This window comes from Augochlora pura, chromosome 5 (genome assembly GCF_028453695.1).
Source record: "Augochlora pura isolate Apur16 chromosome 5, APUR_v2.2.1, whole genome shotgun sequence".
Taxonomy (NCBI): Eukaryota; Metazoa; Arthropoda; class Insecta; order Hymenoptera; family Halictidae; genus Augochlora; species Augochlora pura.
In genome coordinates this window covers 1522511-1540472 of record NC_135776.1, presented here as the reverse complement: position 1 = coordinate 1540472, position 17962 = coordinate 1522511, and the positions used below count along the sequence as shown (strand labels likewise).

Genomic DNA, 17962 nt, shown 5'->3' with positions numbered 1-17962 from the left:
ATAATTCTACTTAAACGCGTTCGCGCCTCTTTCCGATTCGACGCCAGCTTTACGCGGTGGTGGAACAGTTTTTCAATCTTTCAGATCCGTCCCGTTTCGTATTTAGGATTATTAAAAAATATCTAATCTGAAAAATATTGTGTCGTACAAATCCTTGAGAAAACGATGTTGCAATGTTTCCAGATTAAAGATTCGATGAAACGACGCGCTCGCAGCGACCCTGGACCTCCGAGCAGGAAAATCCCCTGTCGATGGAAGAAGCACGATCCCCGGATTCGACAGCTCCAGGATTTGTCGACGGACAGATTGCTGTCGGCTCGAGACGTCCATCGAGATCTCGAACCGTTCGACCTTATTCACAGAGCTTCTCAATGTCTTTTCCCTTCCTTCAACTATTATCCCAGTCACCGATGCCACGAAATAATTTCTAGACTTTCAGACTCGCCCGTTTTAGCCATCGTTTCAAAAAATATAGAGGACTCCATCATCGATGTCTCGCTCCAACTATTTTGCCAACACGGCGTTCCAGGACTTGGATAAGCACACGAGGAGCAACCCTCGAGTTCGTCCAACCAGATTCCAAGAGAGAAATCGCAGGAGACAAGTTCGCGGTACAGGATCCGAAGGCGTCAGCTTTCGGTTTCGGTTCAGGATCGATTAATTCTCTTCTGGTTTCGCGGTCGGTGTTTTCGACGGAACAATCGTTTTTGGCCGGCCGAGAAATACTCGTTCCCGACCCTTTGGCCGCGTGCCAGCGGGTTCCCTCTCGTTGCCAGAAAGTCCAACGAATAATGCGTGTCCCCGAGTCCCGATGCACCTTGCCGAGCGCGGCCGAGTGCAGCTGAGAGCGGTCCGAGATTCTCGTCGAAACACGAGAACCCTGATGAAACGCGGCGCGGCGCGGTGCGGTGCGGTGCGGCTCGGTCGCGGCCGCGATAAACAAGCTCGGGCTACCAACGTTGCCGAACCTGCGCCGGCTGACCCAGCTGTCGACGTTTCCACCGGGAGAGCGAGCTTTCCCAGGGAAATTGGCCCAAACAACCCGGGCCGACCTACCGGGACGTTAAACATCCGTGGAAGAGAACGTTTGCGGCGCCCACAGAAAATTAACCTGACAAACGAGAGCATTAATTAATGCTCCGAGCCTGGTTTCCCCGGGAAAGTAAGTGCAGCTGAGTGCATATTCTTTGCTCGGCTCGGATCGGATAGCTTTTTGCCGGGATTAATAGAACCGTTCCCGAGAACATTTTCCAGGAAAAATCTTTGACGCAAGTCCAAATAAGTGTACAGGTATTTCGGACATCTTTCTTGTTATTCGAACAATTTCCAGGCTACTTGAAACAATGCTGCGACAAACGAATTGTTTAGCCACTCGGAGTTTCGAAAAGTTAAAGTGGAAGGCGGAACAACGAGGCGGGTGAACGTTTCTCGTCTGCGATGCGAACGACTGCAGGCCAGTTACGAGTGGGGAAATTCCAGTAATAATCGAGGGAGGACGTAAGAGGATAGGGCCTCCCGTGGTCCCTAAGGATTGATAGCGGTCGAAAGGAGCGACGTAGGAATCATAAACGTAACGTCGACGACGCCGGGTTAACGCGAGCCTCGTAAATACGCGCGGCTTGACCCAGTATCGGAGAATTTTCCAGGATCGATACGGTTTTCCGCGGGTCGACCCGACCCGACCCGACCACTCGGCTGCGCCACGCAGACCTCCTCCTCGAGATAGAGGCGACTTCGGTCCCGAACCCCGTCTCCTCCTCGTTCAAGAAAAAACCTCCGTCCCCCGCAACGATTTGCCTCTCGAACCGAATTCCGCGTTATCAAACCCTGAGCCGCGTTCCGCGGCCATCGGCACTCGTCCAGCCGGAAAACTATTTCGGAAAATGCTTTCCAGCCGAATTGCAGCTTGTTCTACGACACGCTGTACAACACGGAAGCAATTCCGATCATTTGCTACCGTCGCGAGAGACTAAGTTGATTCTTTTCGCGGTGGACGTCGAGAGCTAATAGATATAAAAACTCTGTGAAAACATTTCTAAATATCGAGCATCTTTCTCGTTCAACGAGTTATCGAATAGCGGACGCGTTCGATCGAATGCAATTCGAGGGTGTTGCCATGGATTCGCTTCAATGTTCGGAAATTGTTTTTCGAGCTCGACCGCCGAAAATCGTGGAAACAGGGTAACGAAAACGGATCCGTTCGCAGGTTGAAACACGTATCGGCGGGCATTAATCGGCGATAAAGAGGCAGCCCCCGTTAGCCGGACGGACGAATGTCCGCGCCATAATTCGTCCTCTCTCGAGCGTGAAATCGGGCTAAGTGTAAACTCGATTGTAAATTGGGATCGCCGTAGGGACGCAATTAAAATCCTCGTCCCCTTTGATACCGACCGAGGCCGAGCCGAGCCGAGCCGAACGGAGCCGAGTCGCGTTCCTCGAAGCGTCGGGATTAATGATTGAAAATGCCCTGACCGGCGCCGCGCTGGCTCCGCCAATTATTCGAGAGGAACTCGATACTACCGATTCGCGATCGGTCCATTGTCACCCTCCAATAGCAATCGCAACGATAATCAAAATAATACGATAATCGATCGTCGCGGAAAATGAAACGAGTCAAGGATAGCGGAGATATCGGGCACGCAAACTCGGCGCATCCCGCAAAAATTCTGTACACGCCGTCGATGGCGGCGCGACCCGCGAACGGTCGGGTATTTCGGCGCGAATTTTCGTCAGCGTGAAAACCGTGACCGCCGAAAACAGCGGGCCATCGAAAATCGATCGGAGTTCGTTCATCGTTCGCCTTTCTCTCCCCACACCGAAAAACCTGTAAAACGTCGACGCGACGTAATTTCGTGGAAAACGGGTATCGTGAGAGGTTTTCGACTACGGCGAACGGATCGACCGTGGAAAAGCCGCTCTCTCTCTCTCTCTCTCTCTCTCTCTTCGAAATTTCCGATCGCGGAATCCTCCGATAAAATGCGTCGGGCTTGCTACTTACATTCTTGCTTAAATGTGAAGTATTCCGTGAGATGACGGCACTCGTGGTTACCTCTCAGGAGGAAGAGTGTGTTTGGATGGCACAGTTTCAGCGCCCACAGGTACAATACGCACTGCAACAGAGAACATGGTTCGTTTGTTAGTTATCTGGCCCAACAACTCTCGGCGATCCGTTCTTTCTCGATCGATCAAATTAACGACACCGTTGTCGAAACTCCCGCGTCCCGGCTTCGAGGGTTTCCGCCGTGCTGGACACGATTCGATATCGATGAAACGCGTGCATCCCGCCTCGACAAATGTTGTCGGATTCCGGTGAAAAAAAAATGACCACGGTTAACCGATAATATCGTCTTTCGAGCAGGCGAAATCTCGTTCCGGAAGCTCCCAGTATTTTCGCCGAGAAAAATTCGCAAACATCGCTCGCGCGGTTCCCGACGGTAGCGTAAGCCCCCGAGCGATATAATTTAAGCCCGGGGATTCCCGAGAGTCGAACGAGGTGGAAAAAGAATTGCAACAGCAAAGAATGTTCGCTGCTGGAAACGTTCTCGGAAAGAATGGACGGGGTTCCGATTCGGCGGATTTAACGAGTTTCTCGTCTCGAAACACGTAATGATGCCCGGGCCGGCTGGGTCTGTTCCGGTAAATTCGCTTTTTATAGATTTCGCGCGGCGAGACACGCCACCATAAAACCGAACCGTGCGAGTTATGGGTTCGTCGAAGTGCTAATATCAGCGTTATTTATCCGCCTTCATCGCGCACGATTTACGCGGCGACGATAAACGTTCGCCCGCTGCTGCTCTGCTTCCCGAGATCCTGTTCTTTCCTCTCTCTCTCTCTCTCTCTCTCTCTCTTCCTCGCTTCTCAAAGCAAGGGAGAGAAAGAAGAATAGAGAAGAGAGAGAGAGGCGCGTCCGTATTTCGGGCACGAGGCTAATTAATCGCTGGACGGACGGCAGACGACAGGATTAACGAAACTAGCACGCGGCCACGCGGCGACGAGGAACAAAAGCATCTACGCGAAAGCGTTGAGGCGCGATCGCGATTAATCTTCTCCCGAGACGCACCGTCGCCTTTGTCTGAGAGAGCGAAGGAGCTGACAGGTTTGGCATCGGACGTTCAATTTTGTCTCAAGATCCAAAGAGACCTCTGTATCCCGACGCGTTGCTTCCGAAAGATCCACGAAATATCGGCCAAGATTACGAATCATTTCTTTGCATATTTTTTTCATCCGAAGTTGTTAACCGGTTCCCCGTAATTTCGGAATATTCGCGGACCTTGGTTAACTCTGCGCTGCATGCAGATTTGTTCGAGGTTAGGAATAATGCTCGCGAATTGTTCGCGTTTAATCGCGTGCGCGACAATTTATTTGCGAAAAATGCGCAGTCACGACGCGACGCACGCGGGTAAACAATCGTTAGAAACTTGGCCGCGGTCGTCGAATCGATATCGAATACCGGGAGACAGAGAGCTCGCGGAGAGGATGGCTCTGCTCTAGAGAGGAGAGAAGAGGAGAAAGGGGGAGGAAGAGAGAGAGAGAGAGAGCGCGCGCGAGCGAGACGCATCTTTTATTCATTGTGTATACATTAACGGCTTGTTTCGAATGCGAGTATCACGTGTAGTATTAATGCGCGAGAGGTGGTACGCGTCGCGTATCCCTGCCCGGGAACAATCGCATAAGTGGCTATGAATGCGCTACCAGCTCCGAGCGTCGCCATTGTTCCCTCTCCATCCCCGATATAATGAGTTCTGCGAGAAGCTTGTTTTATTGGACGAGCACGGTCGCGATCATCGGATGAATTACCGTTTCTTTCCGCCGTCGAAATATATATCCCCTATTGGTAGAACTCGCGTCGTTTATTTAGAAAAACGACCGGCACGCCGGGTCGCGATAGACCCAGAAGATAAATCCACGGCGAAACTATCGGTCTTCCAAGTCGCACACCCGTCGTTGGTTTCGTCTCCGCCCGGGCCACGTATTATTTAATTAAAACAAACGAACCAGACGCAGCGAGATGACTAACACCACCCACGACGTCTGGCTCGCTCGAGTGACAAGACACGCGACCGTCGTGCCAACAACGATAAATCTCAGCCACCGCGCGCCATCCGACAACGAGACTCTCTTATTCCCAGGACTCATCTATAGCCTGCCGCGAATTCTCTATTCGGAGAGGAGGCGCACGATACGCTCGCGTCCCATGGCGGGGCCCGATTCGAACGCAAATGGACTATCGCGATGATAACGCGTAATGGAGAACGCGGATAACCGATCCGCTCGCTTATAATCCCGGAACGAGCCCGAACAATGCCGGCGTAGAGCCGCGCGTCGGTTGCCGAGCGCCGATCGGCTTTCGGATTTCTATTAATCAACCGAGTCATCGGGGACGATCCCAGCCACCGGTAATTTTCCCGCGCTACCCCTTTGTTTCCACCGCGAACAAAAGACGCGGCGCGGCGTTCGCGTGAAATCGCTCGGCACCGGTGTCGTTATTGTTTCGCTCGAGGATGCCGACGACGATATCGATGTTTTTTCGACAGTCGATCGGTTCGCCGAATTCTCGTCGATCTTTTACTCGATCCGCGTACTTCCGTGCGCGGGGTTACGCTGTTCGCGAACATGCTTCTCTCCCAGTTATTTCTAGCATTCCCGAACACCTAGCCGTGCTCGTCTTCGACCCAATTTCCCCGGAAGCGGTCTCTCGACAGGGCCGTTTTTCCAATTTAAATCGTGTCTCCGAAGACAAGTGCGCTCCGGGGTCGAGCGGATTCATTGGTGCACTCGAAATCATCGAAATGCCGAGTGTGCACTCGAACCCAGGCCACCGTAAGAACCCAATTTACTTACACTTCCGCAAACGAAAACCGGGGAGACTCGATTCATCTTCGGCCCCGGAACCGAAGCTCCGCCGAGTTGCTCGGTCGCGACGCACACACCCGAGTGCCGGAAGTGCTGCCATAGATTTCTGTCACTCGGGAAACGACGCTGGTAACGAACCTAATGCCGAACGCCTAATCATTTTACGTTCGCTTCGAACTACTACAAATTATTTCGCGCACGTGGAAACCCGTCCGGGGCATTTGCGAGGAGCTTTATTTGCCCCGAACCTTCGTCGAACACTTAGGCTTTTCATTTATACGAGTCGTCGTTCCGACGAAACTTAGCCTATGATCGACGAATTATGGCAAAGAGTACTATCGGATGGACGAAGTGCAGCGAAATAGCGATTATTGGAAACATCGACGATCTGCTGCAGCATGTTTTACGATGAAGCAAGAAATATCGGTGTTTTACGCGCGCTGTTTTATTTACCGTAAAAATCAATAACGTTTTATTGCACGGTCGTAGTTGAGCGGCTGTTCCTTTATCCGAACACAGGCGCTACCAGCGGTTGGTTCGAGAGCAAACCGAGGTTTTTATGAAATCGCGTTTCATCCATTTTTCCGGTCGATCCACGGCGTCCCCTATCTTTCCATCTTCGGTCTCTCAGTGTTTGTAATCTAAACATTCCACTCGGCTTCGTCTTTCCCGCAGCAATTCGCTCATAATCCCATCTTTCCAGCGCGCCGTTCCCTCGGTTTCCACGGTCCTCTCTTCATTTCTTCCGGATTCTGCGGCGCCTTGTCTCGCCCTGCCCCGCCCCGCCTCGCGCCCGTCCCGCCACGCCGTTTCACTCAGAAAATGAAAATCCTCGCGGAACGCGTGCACGTTCCACGGAGAAATCCCGGCGAATCTCTCCTCGCCAGGCTCGAAGAATCCAGCGAAGCATATTGCGGATAGAGAGTATCGATCGGCGAGCTTCGCCTCGTCCTGCCTCGCCTCGCCTCGTCTCGTCTCGTCTTGCCTCACCTCGAGCTACCCAGCACCCCGGCTGCTGGCACTCTCTTTCTTTATCCGAGCCTCGGACAGATCCTTCGAAGACGCTAAACTACTTTCGGACCTGTCCGCGGGAAGAGGACCTCGTTTCCACGCGACCGTGCCACCGGAAAATCGCCCGCTAACTTCTCCATTCGCTCGCTCTCGCGCTGATTTTTACGATCGAGAGACTTCGAAGCATTATTACTGTAAAGTCCGCGAAAATTTCTCTGGCGCGTTCGCGTTTCAAACGTTTCGAGGAAAGTTCGAAAGCTCCCCGTCAGATACGCGCGGCGCAAGATAAACGAAGGGAGCATTAATTGATGATTAACCGAGAGGATTGCTAATTAGTAGGCTCGGTAATTAGCCGAGCTCGGGGCTCGTAGATTCGCCGTGCGCCGGTCGCTTTCGGTGCGCCGCGGCGCTACAATTTTTTTCCGTGTCTCCGTGAACGTGTTCGTCGACCGAACCGTGCGGCCTTTCTTTTTTTTAATAACGATGGAAACAAGGGGAACATTAACGAAGAACAAACGAAAGTTTCGCAAGCTTTTTTCCGATTGCTACCGGCGACGGCGCTGTATTTTAACTCTCTCGGTATCGGGAACGCTCGTGAAAAAAAGCCGACTGTTCGTATTTTATGAATTTCTGTAATCGGCCTTTATAAGCTATTCAGTGACGAAACCGTGTCAAACGAAAGCTCGATAATTTTCTTCTAAATGATAATTCCAAAAGAACTTGTTACGTTATATTAATTGAAAACATTTAGAACGGTAATCAAGTTAATAAGCTTTCGACAACGAAAGCGGAACACTTGCAAGGACTGCCGACTATTTGGTACTCTAAGCTGATTAAAATCAATTCTACCAATAGTCTGAAGCCATCGCAAAATTTCTCGCGATAAAAACGGCAGACTCGAAGGAACGGTTCGATTGAATTTAGATCGCAGGCGGAAGACGAGCGTTGTTACGTTACTTTTTCCCCGATGCTTGTAGGCCAATCGGGCATCCGAAAGTTGAACAAAGGACTTACCTCGATACTGAAATAACCCCTGTCTACGTAATCGCCGAGGAAGAGATACTTGGTCGTGGCGGGTGGTCCGCCCACCTCGAATAACTTCATCAGGTCGTAGAATTGGCCGTGAATGTCCCCGCATACTGAAACACCAGGGAAAACGGAACTGTTAGGCGACACGTTCCCACCGTTTATCGGTAAACGGAATTTTAAACAACCCTGCGGAAACGATGCGGACCGTTCGATCGAGAAATTTTTAACAGCGTTTCCCAGCTCGTCCGTTCGCCTCTGCGAACGATCCGAAATGTTCTACAACCAGGCGATGGTAATAGTTCGCTGCAGCAGAGTATAGAACACGCTGTATAATATATCGAAATAAATTTTTATATCTTCCAATTAATTCGTATGACCGACTGTCGCTCCAAAGAATTTGCAACGACTGTCGGTTCCAACCCTGTTCACGGGGAGCGTTGGTCGAGTAACAGGGCTACTCGGGGATTCGATTTCTTAAAAAGGCTCGGCGTCGACGATAGCCGTTTTCGTCGCGAGAACACACGGTCGTTTAAATATCGACGTCCGTATCGTTTCCCATCGTACCCGCGAACGCTTTGCATAATTCAGCAACAAGTGGCAATCTTCCGACCGCCGACCGATTCTGCGATTCGACTCCATCGAGGGGAAGCACAGCTTTTTCGACGGGCCGACGCCGGGTCTGACCACACACCGAGCTGTACCACTGTGCCAAGCCTCTGGCAGACTTTCGGAATTTTTCTCGGAGAGGCCGATCGACGCGCATATCTCCGTTAAACATTGCGAGCTCGTTTACACACACGTCTGTGCCGTGTTTATGGATTCTCGTGCGTTAATAGCGTCGAAAGTAGAATGACAATTAATCGTCAAAGAATAATCGTTCTTTCCCCCGTACGATTCGCAAAGTTTTGATAAGAGTGGCCTACTTTCGCAACGAACAACCATGAGAGTTTCCATGATAGCGACGTTAATAAAAATTGAGCCGAGTAGTCCGGACTTGTACAAACATGTCTGCAAAAGTTTCGCGAAAATCGATTGTTCGGTTTAATAGCAGAAACTTCTGAAAGACTGAATGATATAGACACGGTGCTCGAATAACAGGTTTCGATGTTTAAAGTAAACAACAAACGAGGCCGAATGGGAGCTTGTAAAGAGGAAAGTACCAATTACCGTTTCGAAGTAGGCCAATTTCAATGTCCACCGTTTGCCTAAGAAAGCTTCGAGAGCACGATCGAAAAGAAAACGGCCACGTAAATATTCGACGGAAAGGTTCAGGGCCGAGAGAGAGAGAGAGGAGAGAGAGAGAGAGCGCGTTATCGGAAAATGATTCGCTGGAACGCCGCGCCGGCCCTTTCCTCGATAAATTTTATTTTAGCTAATGCCAGTATTAACCTGCGCGACTGGATCAATAGTGTCTCGTGGCAGCGGCTTTCCGGTTGATCGGCTTCTCCTTACGAGAAAATTGATAGATCGTTCCTTTTCTGCTCGAAGACTCCGGGGAGTTTTCTGCAGAGAGAGCGCGATCCGATTCGCTGGTCTTTTCGAAACCGAGGAAAACCGAGGAAAACCGAGCCCGGGCAAAGTCTCCGAGGACTTTCTCGCCGAGTCGAACTCCATTTCCGCGTGCCCCATCGAATTCTTGGGTTCGCGGGGCTTTTCCTTTTTGCTGGATACTTAAATTAGTTTCGTTAATTAACCCGGCCGACCGTCCGCGAGCCGGAGAAAAATTCTGCCTTGCTCGAAAGCGCGCGCATTGTGCATACGACTCGCAGTAATTTATCTTTGAACGAAAACTCCTTTCCTAGCTCGCGATGAGCGTCGGGAATTGGGTTAATCGGCATTTTAGTCGAGCATTTTGAAAGACGCGCCGCTGTCCAAAGAACGTCGTGAAAGCTTTCGCGCTGCCAAACGAGTGCCGGATTTCCCGTGGCCGGCTGTCGTTCGACGCGGAATAAAATAAAGGCGGGCCAGATGATCGGTCCTGTTCGGAGCCGAAATTAGGCGAAATTACGGACAACGTGGTCGTAACGCGAGCGATGTCTCCGCAACAGCCGAAATGAGATTACAGGCTGACTAATTGCAGCAGGGATGCGGCGAATCCACTGCATATTTCAAACGATCCGCGCCGCGACGGGATGCGCCGCGTCGATATTTTGATGTACAGGCGACAGGACTTGTGTTTCGTATCGCGTTAATTATGCGTGCTGCCGATACCATCGGCGAATCACAGGGAAAGAGAGCCAACTGTGTCAGCCAAGAACCCACTAATTACGAAGGCACGCGTGTGTCTCTCTAAAAAAACTCATTTGACTCGGTTCGGTCGATCGCTCAATGTTTTTAGACATTTTCGTGATAAAACAATTTTACCTCAAATTTTTCCCAGCTTCCAATTAATTGATCATGCGAGGTAATCAAGAGACGCGGTGATTAAAGCGCCGAACCGGCAAAGGAGATCGTCTCGAGGACGACGTTGCAGCGAATTCCAAAATTCCGTTGGAAACCGTCGACGCCGCGCGCCGGTCGACTCTCGGCAATCGACACGCGATTATGACGGGTTGCGGCTCCGCTGATTAGGGGCTTTGCATTTCCCGATTCGAGCTCGGCGCTCTCTCTCTCTCTCTCTCTCTCTCTCTCTCTCTCTCTGCCTTCCACACACGCGCAAACGTTAATTCGTACTTAGTTAGCGACGATGCGCTAACGGCGACTTAACCGGCTTTGACCGCCGCAAATCGGCCGCCCCCTCGTTCAACTCGTAGAATCTCGGTTATCCGAATCATTCGGAGCTTGTTGTTGTTGCTTGGATTATGAAACGATTGTTATTGATTAATTAAGTGAAGCGTAAAGATTACCGATATAAGTAACAACGATAACCATGATACCGCTGATCAAAATTACATCAAAGTGGCAGTTCCTATGACATCGCGCGAACGTTCTAAGGCATTCAACTCTGACCCTCGAGACATTCCGCGTGTCTTTAGAAGCGCCGAGAATATTCGATGTAGAAAGGTTAGATGACTCAGCTTGCATAGGACAAAGGTCTACCTTCGTGGAGATAGAGCACACTGATTCATAAAATGCGATCCCAGGCGCGGTTCGAAGAAGCGGGAAGAGGTTGGCGGACCTCGAATTCACGAATGAATCGATTTGACGCCGCGGGTACAGCGTGTTCCAGGGTAAGGGAAGTGCGCGAGCGTCGCGACGCGACGCGTCGCGACGCTTTGGTTATATAGGTCGTTCGTTAAACGAAGTGACTCGTTGCAAGGCTGCTCGTCTCGGCTGTGAAACGGTGCATAAAAATGCACTTACTTAGCTGCATAAATCGATCCGCTCCCGGTATGTTTACACCGCTACATAGCGGTATATAAACCTAGCCCTCCGCGGCCGACCCGACCCGGCCCGACTCGACTGCGACCCGCCCGGCCCGCGCAGACACCGCGATGCTAAGCAATGTCCCTGGAAGAAAAATGCGATGCTGTACACACGCTGGCGGGCGTGAAAGATTTTCTGGAAGGAAAGCAGCCTGCGCGTCATATTTTAAACGAACATGCTCCCTCTCGGTCTTCTCTCTGCCTCTCTTCCAGGCGGCGCGGTGCGGCGCGACGCGGCGCGAAGCCAGGTATAGGAAGAAGATGCAGGGAAACCGTCTTGCAGCTCCCATGCGGCTGCGTCTTGCGGGAATTGCGCATTTCGCAGTCGCAAGCTGTCGTATTTTCCATTTTTTTATTGTCCGCCAGTGACTCATTATTTCCTCTTTCTCATCGCCAGTTTTCCCATCCTCTGGCCTGCATAAATAGTACCAGGACCATGCAGCGAGCGTGTTTTTCTGTTTCCGACATTCGTTCCGCGAGCACAGAGTCTCCTCCGTTTTATTCTCTATTTCCGCGGAAAACAATTCTATGCTCCGCCCAATGCCGTAAGGTCAGGCCGACGCTGAGTTTTTTCGGGCTTCTCAAAGGGGCGATCAACCAATAATTTTCATTGTCGGCTCCCGAATTTCATCGGCCAAGAGACAAGATCGGACATCCTCTCCGGGCCGCTACGAGAGTCCGAGAGAGATCGATGGCGTCCGCATGCCAACTGTGTGATCGCGTTCGCCTTTTTCATCTCTCACCCTCTCTGTCTCTATAGCGGAGCTGTATTATCATTAGAGCGGCCGCGAGCGTGACTACAAATTGCGCGGGTGAGCTCGTTAATCAGGCCGACGTGGGAATAATTAATACGAATGACCGGCTTTAAACGAGCGACGCCGCGCGGCTTAAACGAGGGCGCCGAGAGTCGCGGGCAAGGAGGAGCAGTAGGCGGAGGAGCGTAGGAGAGGAGAGGAGAAGAGAGGAGACTCGCCGCGATCGTATTTAGCGATTTATCGCGAATTGTTTACCGGTGTTTTCCCCGTTGCTCGCCTCCCGCGGGAATTAACAAGCTGCCCTCGTTACTCGTTCGAACGGCTCCCTCGTCCGAGCTCTGACTCCGATTAAAACCGTTTCCCTGATAACCTATTGCACACGATACGCGCTAGCTTGCCGGTTAGTTCGATCCGTGACAAGATACTACTACTTTTTTTTTTTACGGAATCGTTTCAATGGATTCGAAGCATCGTACCTTGTACGATTGCAATTTCTTCTGGCTCGTTTGACCACCGTACGACTGCTCCATAGCGAGAGATCGAGCGGTTCTATTTCGCGCGAGATACACCGGTTTGTCTGGTCACGGAGAGACAATATCCATGGGGTGGTGGTCAACGGAGCCACTTCCGGACGAGCAGGCCAGGACGACCGGAAGATAGTCGGCGCGAATTCCTACCACGTAGCAGCGTAACGGCGCATCGAAACGTCCTGAACATCCAGGTCACGACATCGCCGTTAACCCGTGTACATCCGACGTGAGCATTCAGCGCGCGATACGCCGCCGGTAAAAATAATAATACTGACAGCACGAGAGGCGCCTGGTTTTATCGTTCCGCGGGCACAGCCGATCGCGAACGCTCGTCACGGAGAAAGACGAAGGGAAAGAGAGAAAGAGGGAGAGGGAGAGGGAACCAGCGGAGAATAGTAATCGATCCGCGAGCAACGATTAGCCGCGCCGCACCGCGATTCGATTCTGGGTTAGCCGAGTCGTCGAGTGGGCCAGGTTTTACGTAGCTCGAGGAGCAGAGCCGCATGCATCCGGTGCATCTCGGTGCATCCCGGTGCAACGGGCGCATCCCGAGGAGGCACGGCGACATAATCCGGATGCAAATTATCGTCTTCTGACATCGGTCCACGGCGCACTTAATCAGCTCGAGCACGATAGCGTCCTGAAGAGCCACTCCGGCTCCGCCCCATTAGCCGTGCGAGAGAAATTCCCAGGGCGGCTCTCACAATTAGCTTAAGCTACTTCTAAGCACAATGACTGTTGCCCGGGAACACGAGTTCCTCTCCTCTCCTCTCCTCTCCTCTCTTCTACTCTACTCTCCTCGGCTTCTCCTGCTCCTCGGCACACGGTGGTATTCCCCTCACGTATCAGCCTCCGGCTGCTTCCTCGTCCTGCTCGAGAGCTACTCTTCCCGGCGCGATCGTGCAACCTACCGAGCAACGATCCCGATCGTCCTGTACCCTCGCTACGAATCCAGGAACCTCGGAACAATTTGCATTCGATGGAAAAATTTCGTGGTCCCCTTTTGCCTGGATCGGTCGACGTTGGATCAAAAAGTTGTCTAACATCTCCAACAGGATTCAGTGTTGCAACAATTGTTTCTTCGATAAACACGTTTTATCTAAGAAATTATTTGTCGCGGCAGCTGGGGCAGACCTAATCTACTGTGGCCGCATGCCATTTGTCTGTCCACAGGTGGTGATATTCTGGCGTCCCGTGGCCACAAGCAGCCACGCATTCTATTTTCAATTCGGTTGGGTGATCATCGTGCCTCGGACAGAGCAGTTCTACTTGTCCTTAGACATTCCATTCTCCTTGAATTAGCGATAGAATGGATAGAATGGTAGAAGCATTCGAGCCTCGTCTGACCACATGTGGACTTATTCTACTTCTCGCTAACCATATCCGTTCGACCGCGAACGGCCGCGTTCTACTCTGGCTGACCATAGATCGACCTGCAAACACGATTCCCTTTGTCCGAGCATAGCATCGGCAGACTTGATTTCGCTCGGATCGCCGTGGTCGAATTTACGGTCCTAGCAGTGCGTGTACGCAGAAGTTCGCGTGACGACACGGCAGGACACGACACGACACGGCACGGCACGGCAACAGCGCGACACGACACGTAAGGACACCGTGTGTTACAGAGGCGGCACACGCAATCACGCGCGCGTGAGTACATTTAATTAAAACCGGGTCACGAGCCCCGAGTAATGAACCCTCGGTTAAAAGGGTTCTCCGGCCCCGTTTGCGCCACTCTTTTCGCTCTTGCGAGGCTTGCGAGGTTTGCGAGGCTTGCGACATGCCGGAACGAGGCCTGATTGCGACGGAAAGTTCGGACCTAACGAGACAGGGATCTCTCTGTTTGCGATGCTCCAGCACCCCCGGCGACCCTCGGCCACCCCAACGCCACCAACTTCGGAGCTTCTCCAACGTCGCGCACATCGTCGACCGACGCAGAAGGGAAAATCCAGCGCTTCCGCTCGCCGACTCCCTCGAACTTGCTCTCTCCTTCGTATCTCGCGGAAAGATCCGCCCGGAGGGCTGAATATTTTTCTACGTCTTCCTCAAAGCACTGTATAAATGCGCGAAAACTTTTACTCTCTTACATCGAGCGGTTCGAGCGGCAAAAATTTCTGGGGACGGTACGCGGCGGAACGGTCCGTTAATTCCAAACGAATCGAAAAACCCTCGCCGAAACTTTTGCATCTCATCGCGAAACGAATTCCTCGAGCTGATAATATTTTTACATGTACCTCGAAGTATCATCTAAATATAGAAAAAGTCTCGGAACTGTACGTGCAACCATTTGCTCGTTAAAAATTCCCGAGCTAACACAATTTTTCCTACGGTCATGCTGTTTCGCGTTATCGATAAACATTCGGTGTATCACGAATTCGAGTAACTCGTAAACGGCGGACACATTATGTCGTCGTCCAACCCCGCGGTTGTCGAAGATACTCGTTCCGCGACGCGAATCGACGGGGAGAGAACGAGGGGGTAATGGCGACCAACCGGGGAGCCAGTCCCTTGTCTTCATTTTACCGTGCCATCAAAAAACCCTTCGAGGACGAAATGCGTTTCTTATTATGGAACATTATACGGTTGTTACACAGTCGGAGGGGTTTGGGGGAACACGGTGATTTATCTTTCGGCCGGGCTTCCACAGCGCGAGGTTGCCAGGAGGGTGGGCGCGAGCTGTGTTCCCCGAGGACCCGCGTCTTCGGGACACGAATACAAATGATTCCGTCGACCAGGCGTCTCCCGGCGCCCGTAAATAATTATTTTACAGACTCCCTACCCTCCAACCCCAACCATCCTCTACTACTCTCCGACCTCGGCTAATCCAGCGCGACCTCGGAAATTCCGTCGCAGCTCCGACTTTTTACTTAGCGCAGCTTTGAATAATTTCATGGACGTTCCATTTTTCAGAAATCTGCAAGAGGATCGATAATTTGAAATGTTTTAAAATTACGATTTGGATCATGAACTAGATCGCAACCATAGACGATGAAATTGCAGCAGCCATCGAGGGATCTTTTAGGCTGGAATACGAGGAAGGAGCGACGAGCGAACATGGCGAAGTGGCGCGAAAAATCCGAGCACGTGGACGCGTGCGCGTGCGCGTGCACGTGCACGCGGAACAGCTGGCGACCTAAACGCGGCCCCGCCGGGATTTTCAGCCGTTCCTCGTGAATTCTTAACGCGGCACGATCGACGACCCGACACCAACTGTTACGAACGCGTTCGATCGATCTATTTATATCTGACAGACAATCGTGGCTTCTCTTTGACGCGCCGCTAGCAATGGCCACGCGTTTTCCTGCCTATCTTTAGCCCGACGCGCCGACGCGACCGTATCCTGTACGACTACGACGATCGCACATGACTCGCGGACAAGTCCGTCGCGTCGCCTAGGTCATTGCGTTTCCCTGTCGAAATCTACAAGAAACGATCCTTGATCCGATCATTTTAGATTTTCTTTCGAAACTGACAAACGATTACTTGAAAATTCCTAATTGGATATCAACCATATTATACTTAACTTCGTTCAAAATTAGAGCCATCGGTCCCGAGGGATGATCCAGCGAATGCATCGCGATCGAAACGGGCAACGAAAAGCCGAGCTCCAAACACGATTCGAGGCCGTCGAGAGATTGAATTCGGGATAGAGGTTGACCCAGTATTCGGAAACGGCGGATTCAGGTTAGATCAGGTCGGAGAAATGTGCGTGAACACGCATTCACGTGTTTGACAGGCGTGTCGATGACGTGAAGACGACGCGACGGGACGCGGACGCGAGGCGTCGCGACGGGGCGCGCATTGGACCGCGCGCGCGCGGTTCGCTTTATCCGGCGGCTCGCCAATATCAATCACACGTCCGGTTCATTTGTCATCCGCGAACAATGCGGGCCGAAGGGCACTTCGCGGTGTCCAGCCAGCAGCAGCAGCCCGACACTGCAGAAAAGTGCATCGGTGCTTGCCGACAATGCGCTTTCTTCTTCGTCGAGAGTCGTGTCACGATTTACGATTTTACGATTCGCGGATCGATCGATCCCGATCTTCGCGAGACCCGCGAACGCGATTCGCGTTCTCCGTCGCTCACGCCTGCGATTGTTATTTGTCGCGTTTCCAAGCGCGAGGCAACCGGCGGGCGGAAAACAAGCCGCGAGTCTTGGACGTTCCGGCGTCTCGCGCGCAGATGTTGTTCGCATTTTTCCGTAGTCGAGGCGAACGTCGCATTTACCTCGAGCAAGAGGAAGTTCTCGCGTCGTACGACGAGATCCAACACGATCGTTCAACGTCAAACCAGCTGCGAATTTGGCAGCCGGCGGAGAACAATAATCTAGCGGCGATCTAGCGTCCGCGAATAAACAGCTGATAATTTCGGTCGCTAAAGTATCCGGAATTGATGGTTCCGCGCGAGCGAAACGCGAGGAACGGCGGGCCGCGGAACACGCGCGCGAGAGAATCGGCGAGCACGGAGCGGAATATAATACGATACGAAAATATTCCCGGTAATTTACGGCGGGCCGAACGACGCGCGGCGTATCATCCGGATTTATGGTGCTCGTTAAAATTGCCCATAAAAGCTGGCGAGAGAGCGCGCACGGATTGCTTTTTCGGATTAAACGGGACACCGGCGCGCTCGTAAGAGCGATGCGGCAGCGGCTCTCGCGCCGCTGCGTCGCCCCCGTTCTGTCTCCCGTCTCTCGCTCTCTCGCTCTCTCGTCTCTCGGCGATGCGCGCTGGCCAAACCCGGGGACCGCTGTGCAACCCGATGAAATGCAACGCCCGCTATACGCTTTTCTATTCTCGATGGGAACGCCGCGCGACTACGAGCGCGCGATAACGCCGCTCGGAATACAGCCTTGCCTCCGTCGAACGTGTTTCCAACGTTTACGACACGTTCGCCGAACGTTTCGAGACGGAGCCGTAGACGGAGACGGAGACGAAGACGAAGCGATCGAAACGTTGCACGGGAACGGCACGACGACGCGGATTAATAATGCAACGAGATCGAGCATCGCGAAAAGTTCGCCGAAGGCTCGGATAGCTTTATATTTATCGTCCGTGGGTGGTGTTGCGACCTCTCGAATCCGAAACCCGGCGGAGCCGCCGAGTGCCGGATCAATTTCTGATAAACGGAGAATGGAATTGCACGCGGCGGAGGAAACTGAAACGGTAGAGACGGTGCTCGTGAAACATGCAGATGAAGCGGGATTGAACGGAGACGTCGGGGGCGGGGGTGAGCGGGGGAGATGGTTGAAGGCAAACGAGATTGGAGGGTTCCGCGAGACAAGCAGAAATATCAGCGACGAACGCGCGCGCCCCGCGTCTCCGGAAAGGGAAACAGAAGCTACGGAATATCTTAAAGTTTGATCGTTAACTGAAACTCGACTGGCCAGAGATACCCACGCTTTGAAATTCGAGGCCGGCG

The 17962-nt window shown here is 52.2% G+C and overlaps 1 protein-coding gene across 8 annotated transcripts in view; it reads right to left on the bottom strand.

The window, feature by feature from the left end:
* The window catches only part of LOC144469871 (serine/threonine-protein phosphatase 2B catalytic subunit 2), a 95368-nt gene that overhangs the window by 34147 nt on the left and 43259 nt on the right, over positions 1 to 17962 (bottom strand). For all 8 annotated transcript variants that reach the window (XM_078180572.1, XM_078180566.1, XM_078180567.1 and 5 more), the window contains exons 4-5: positions 7879 to 8003; positions 2999 to 3110 (exon numbers count right to left, since the gene is read on the bottom strand). In XM_078180572.1, the coding sequence (XP_078036698.1) occupies positions 2999 to 3110; positions 7879 to 8003 (237 nt within the window). The remainder of the gene's footprint in view (positions 1 to 2998; positions 3111 to 7878; positions 8004 to 17962) is intronic.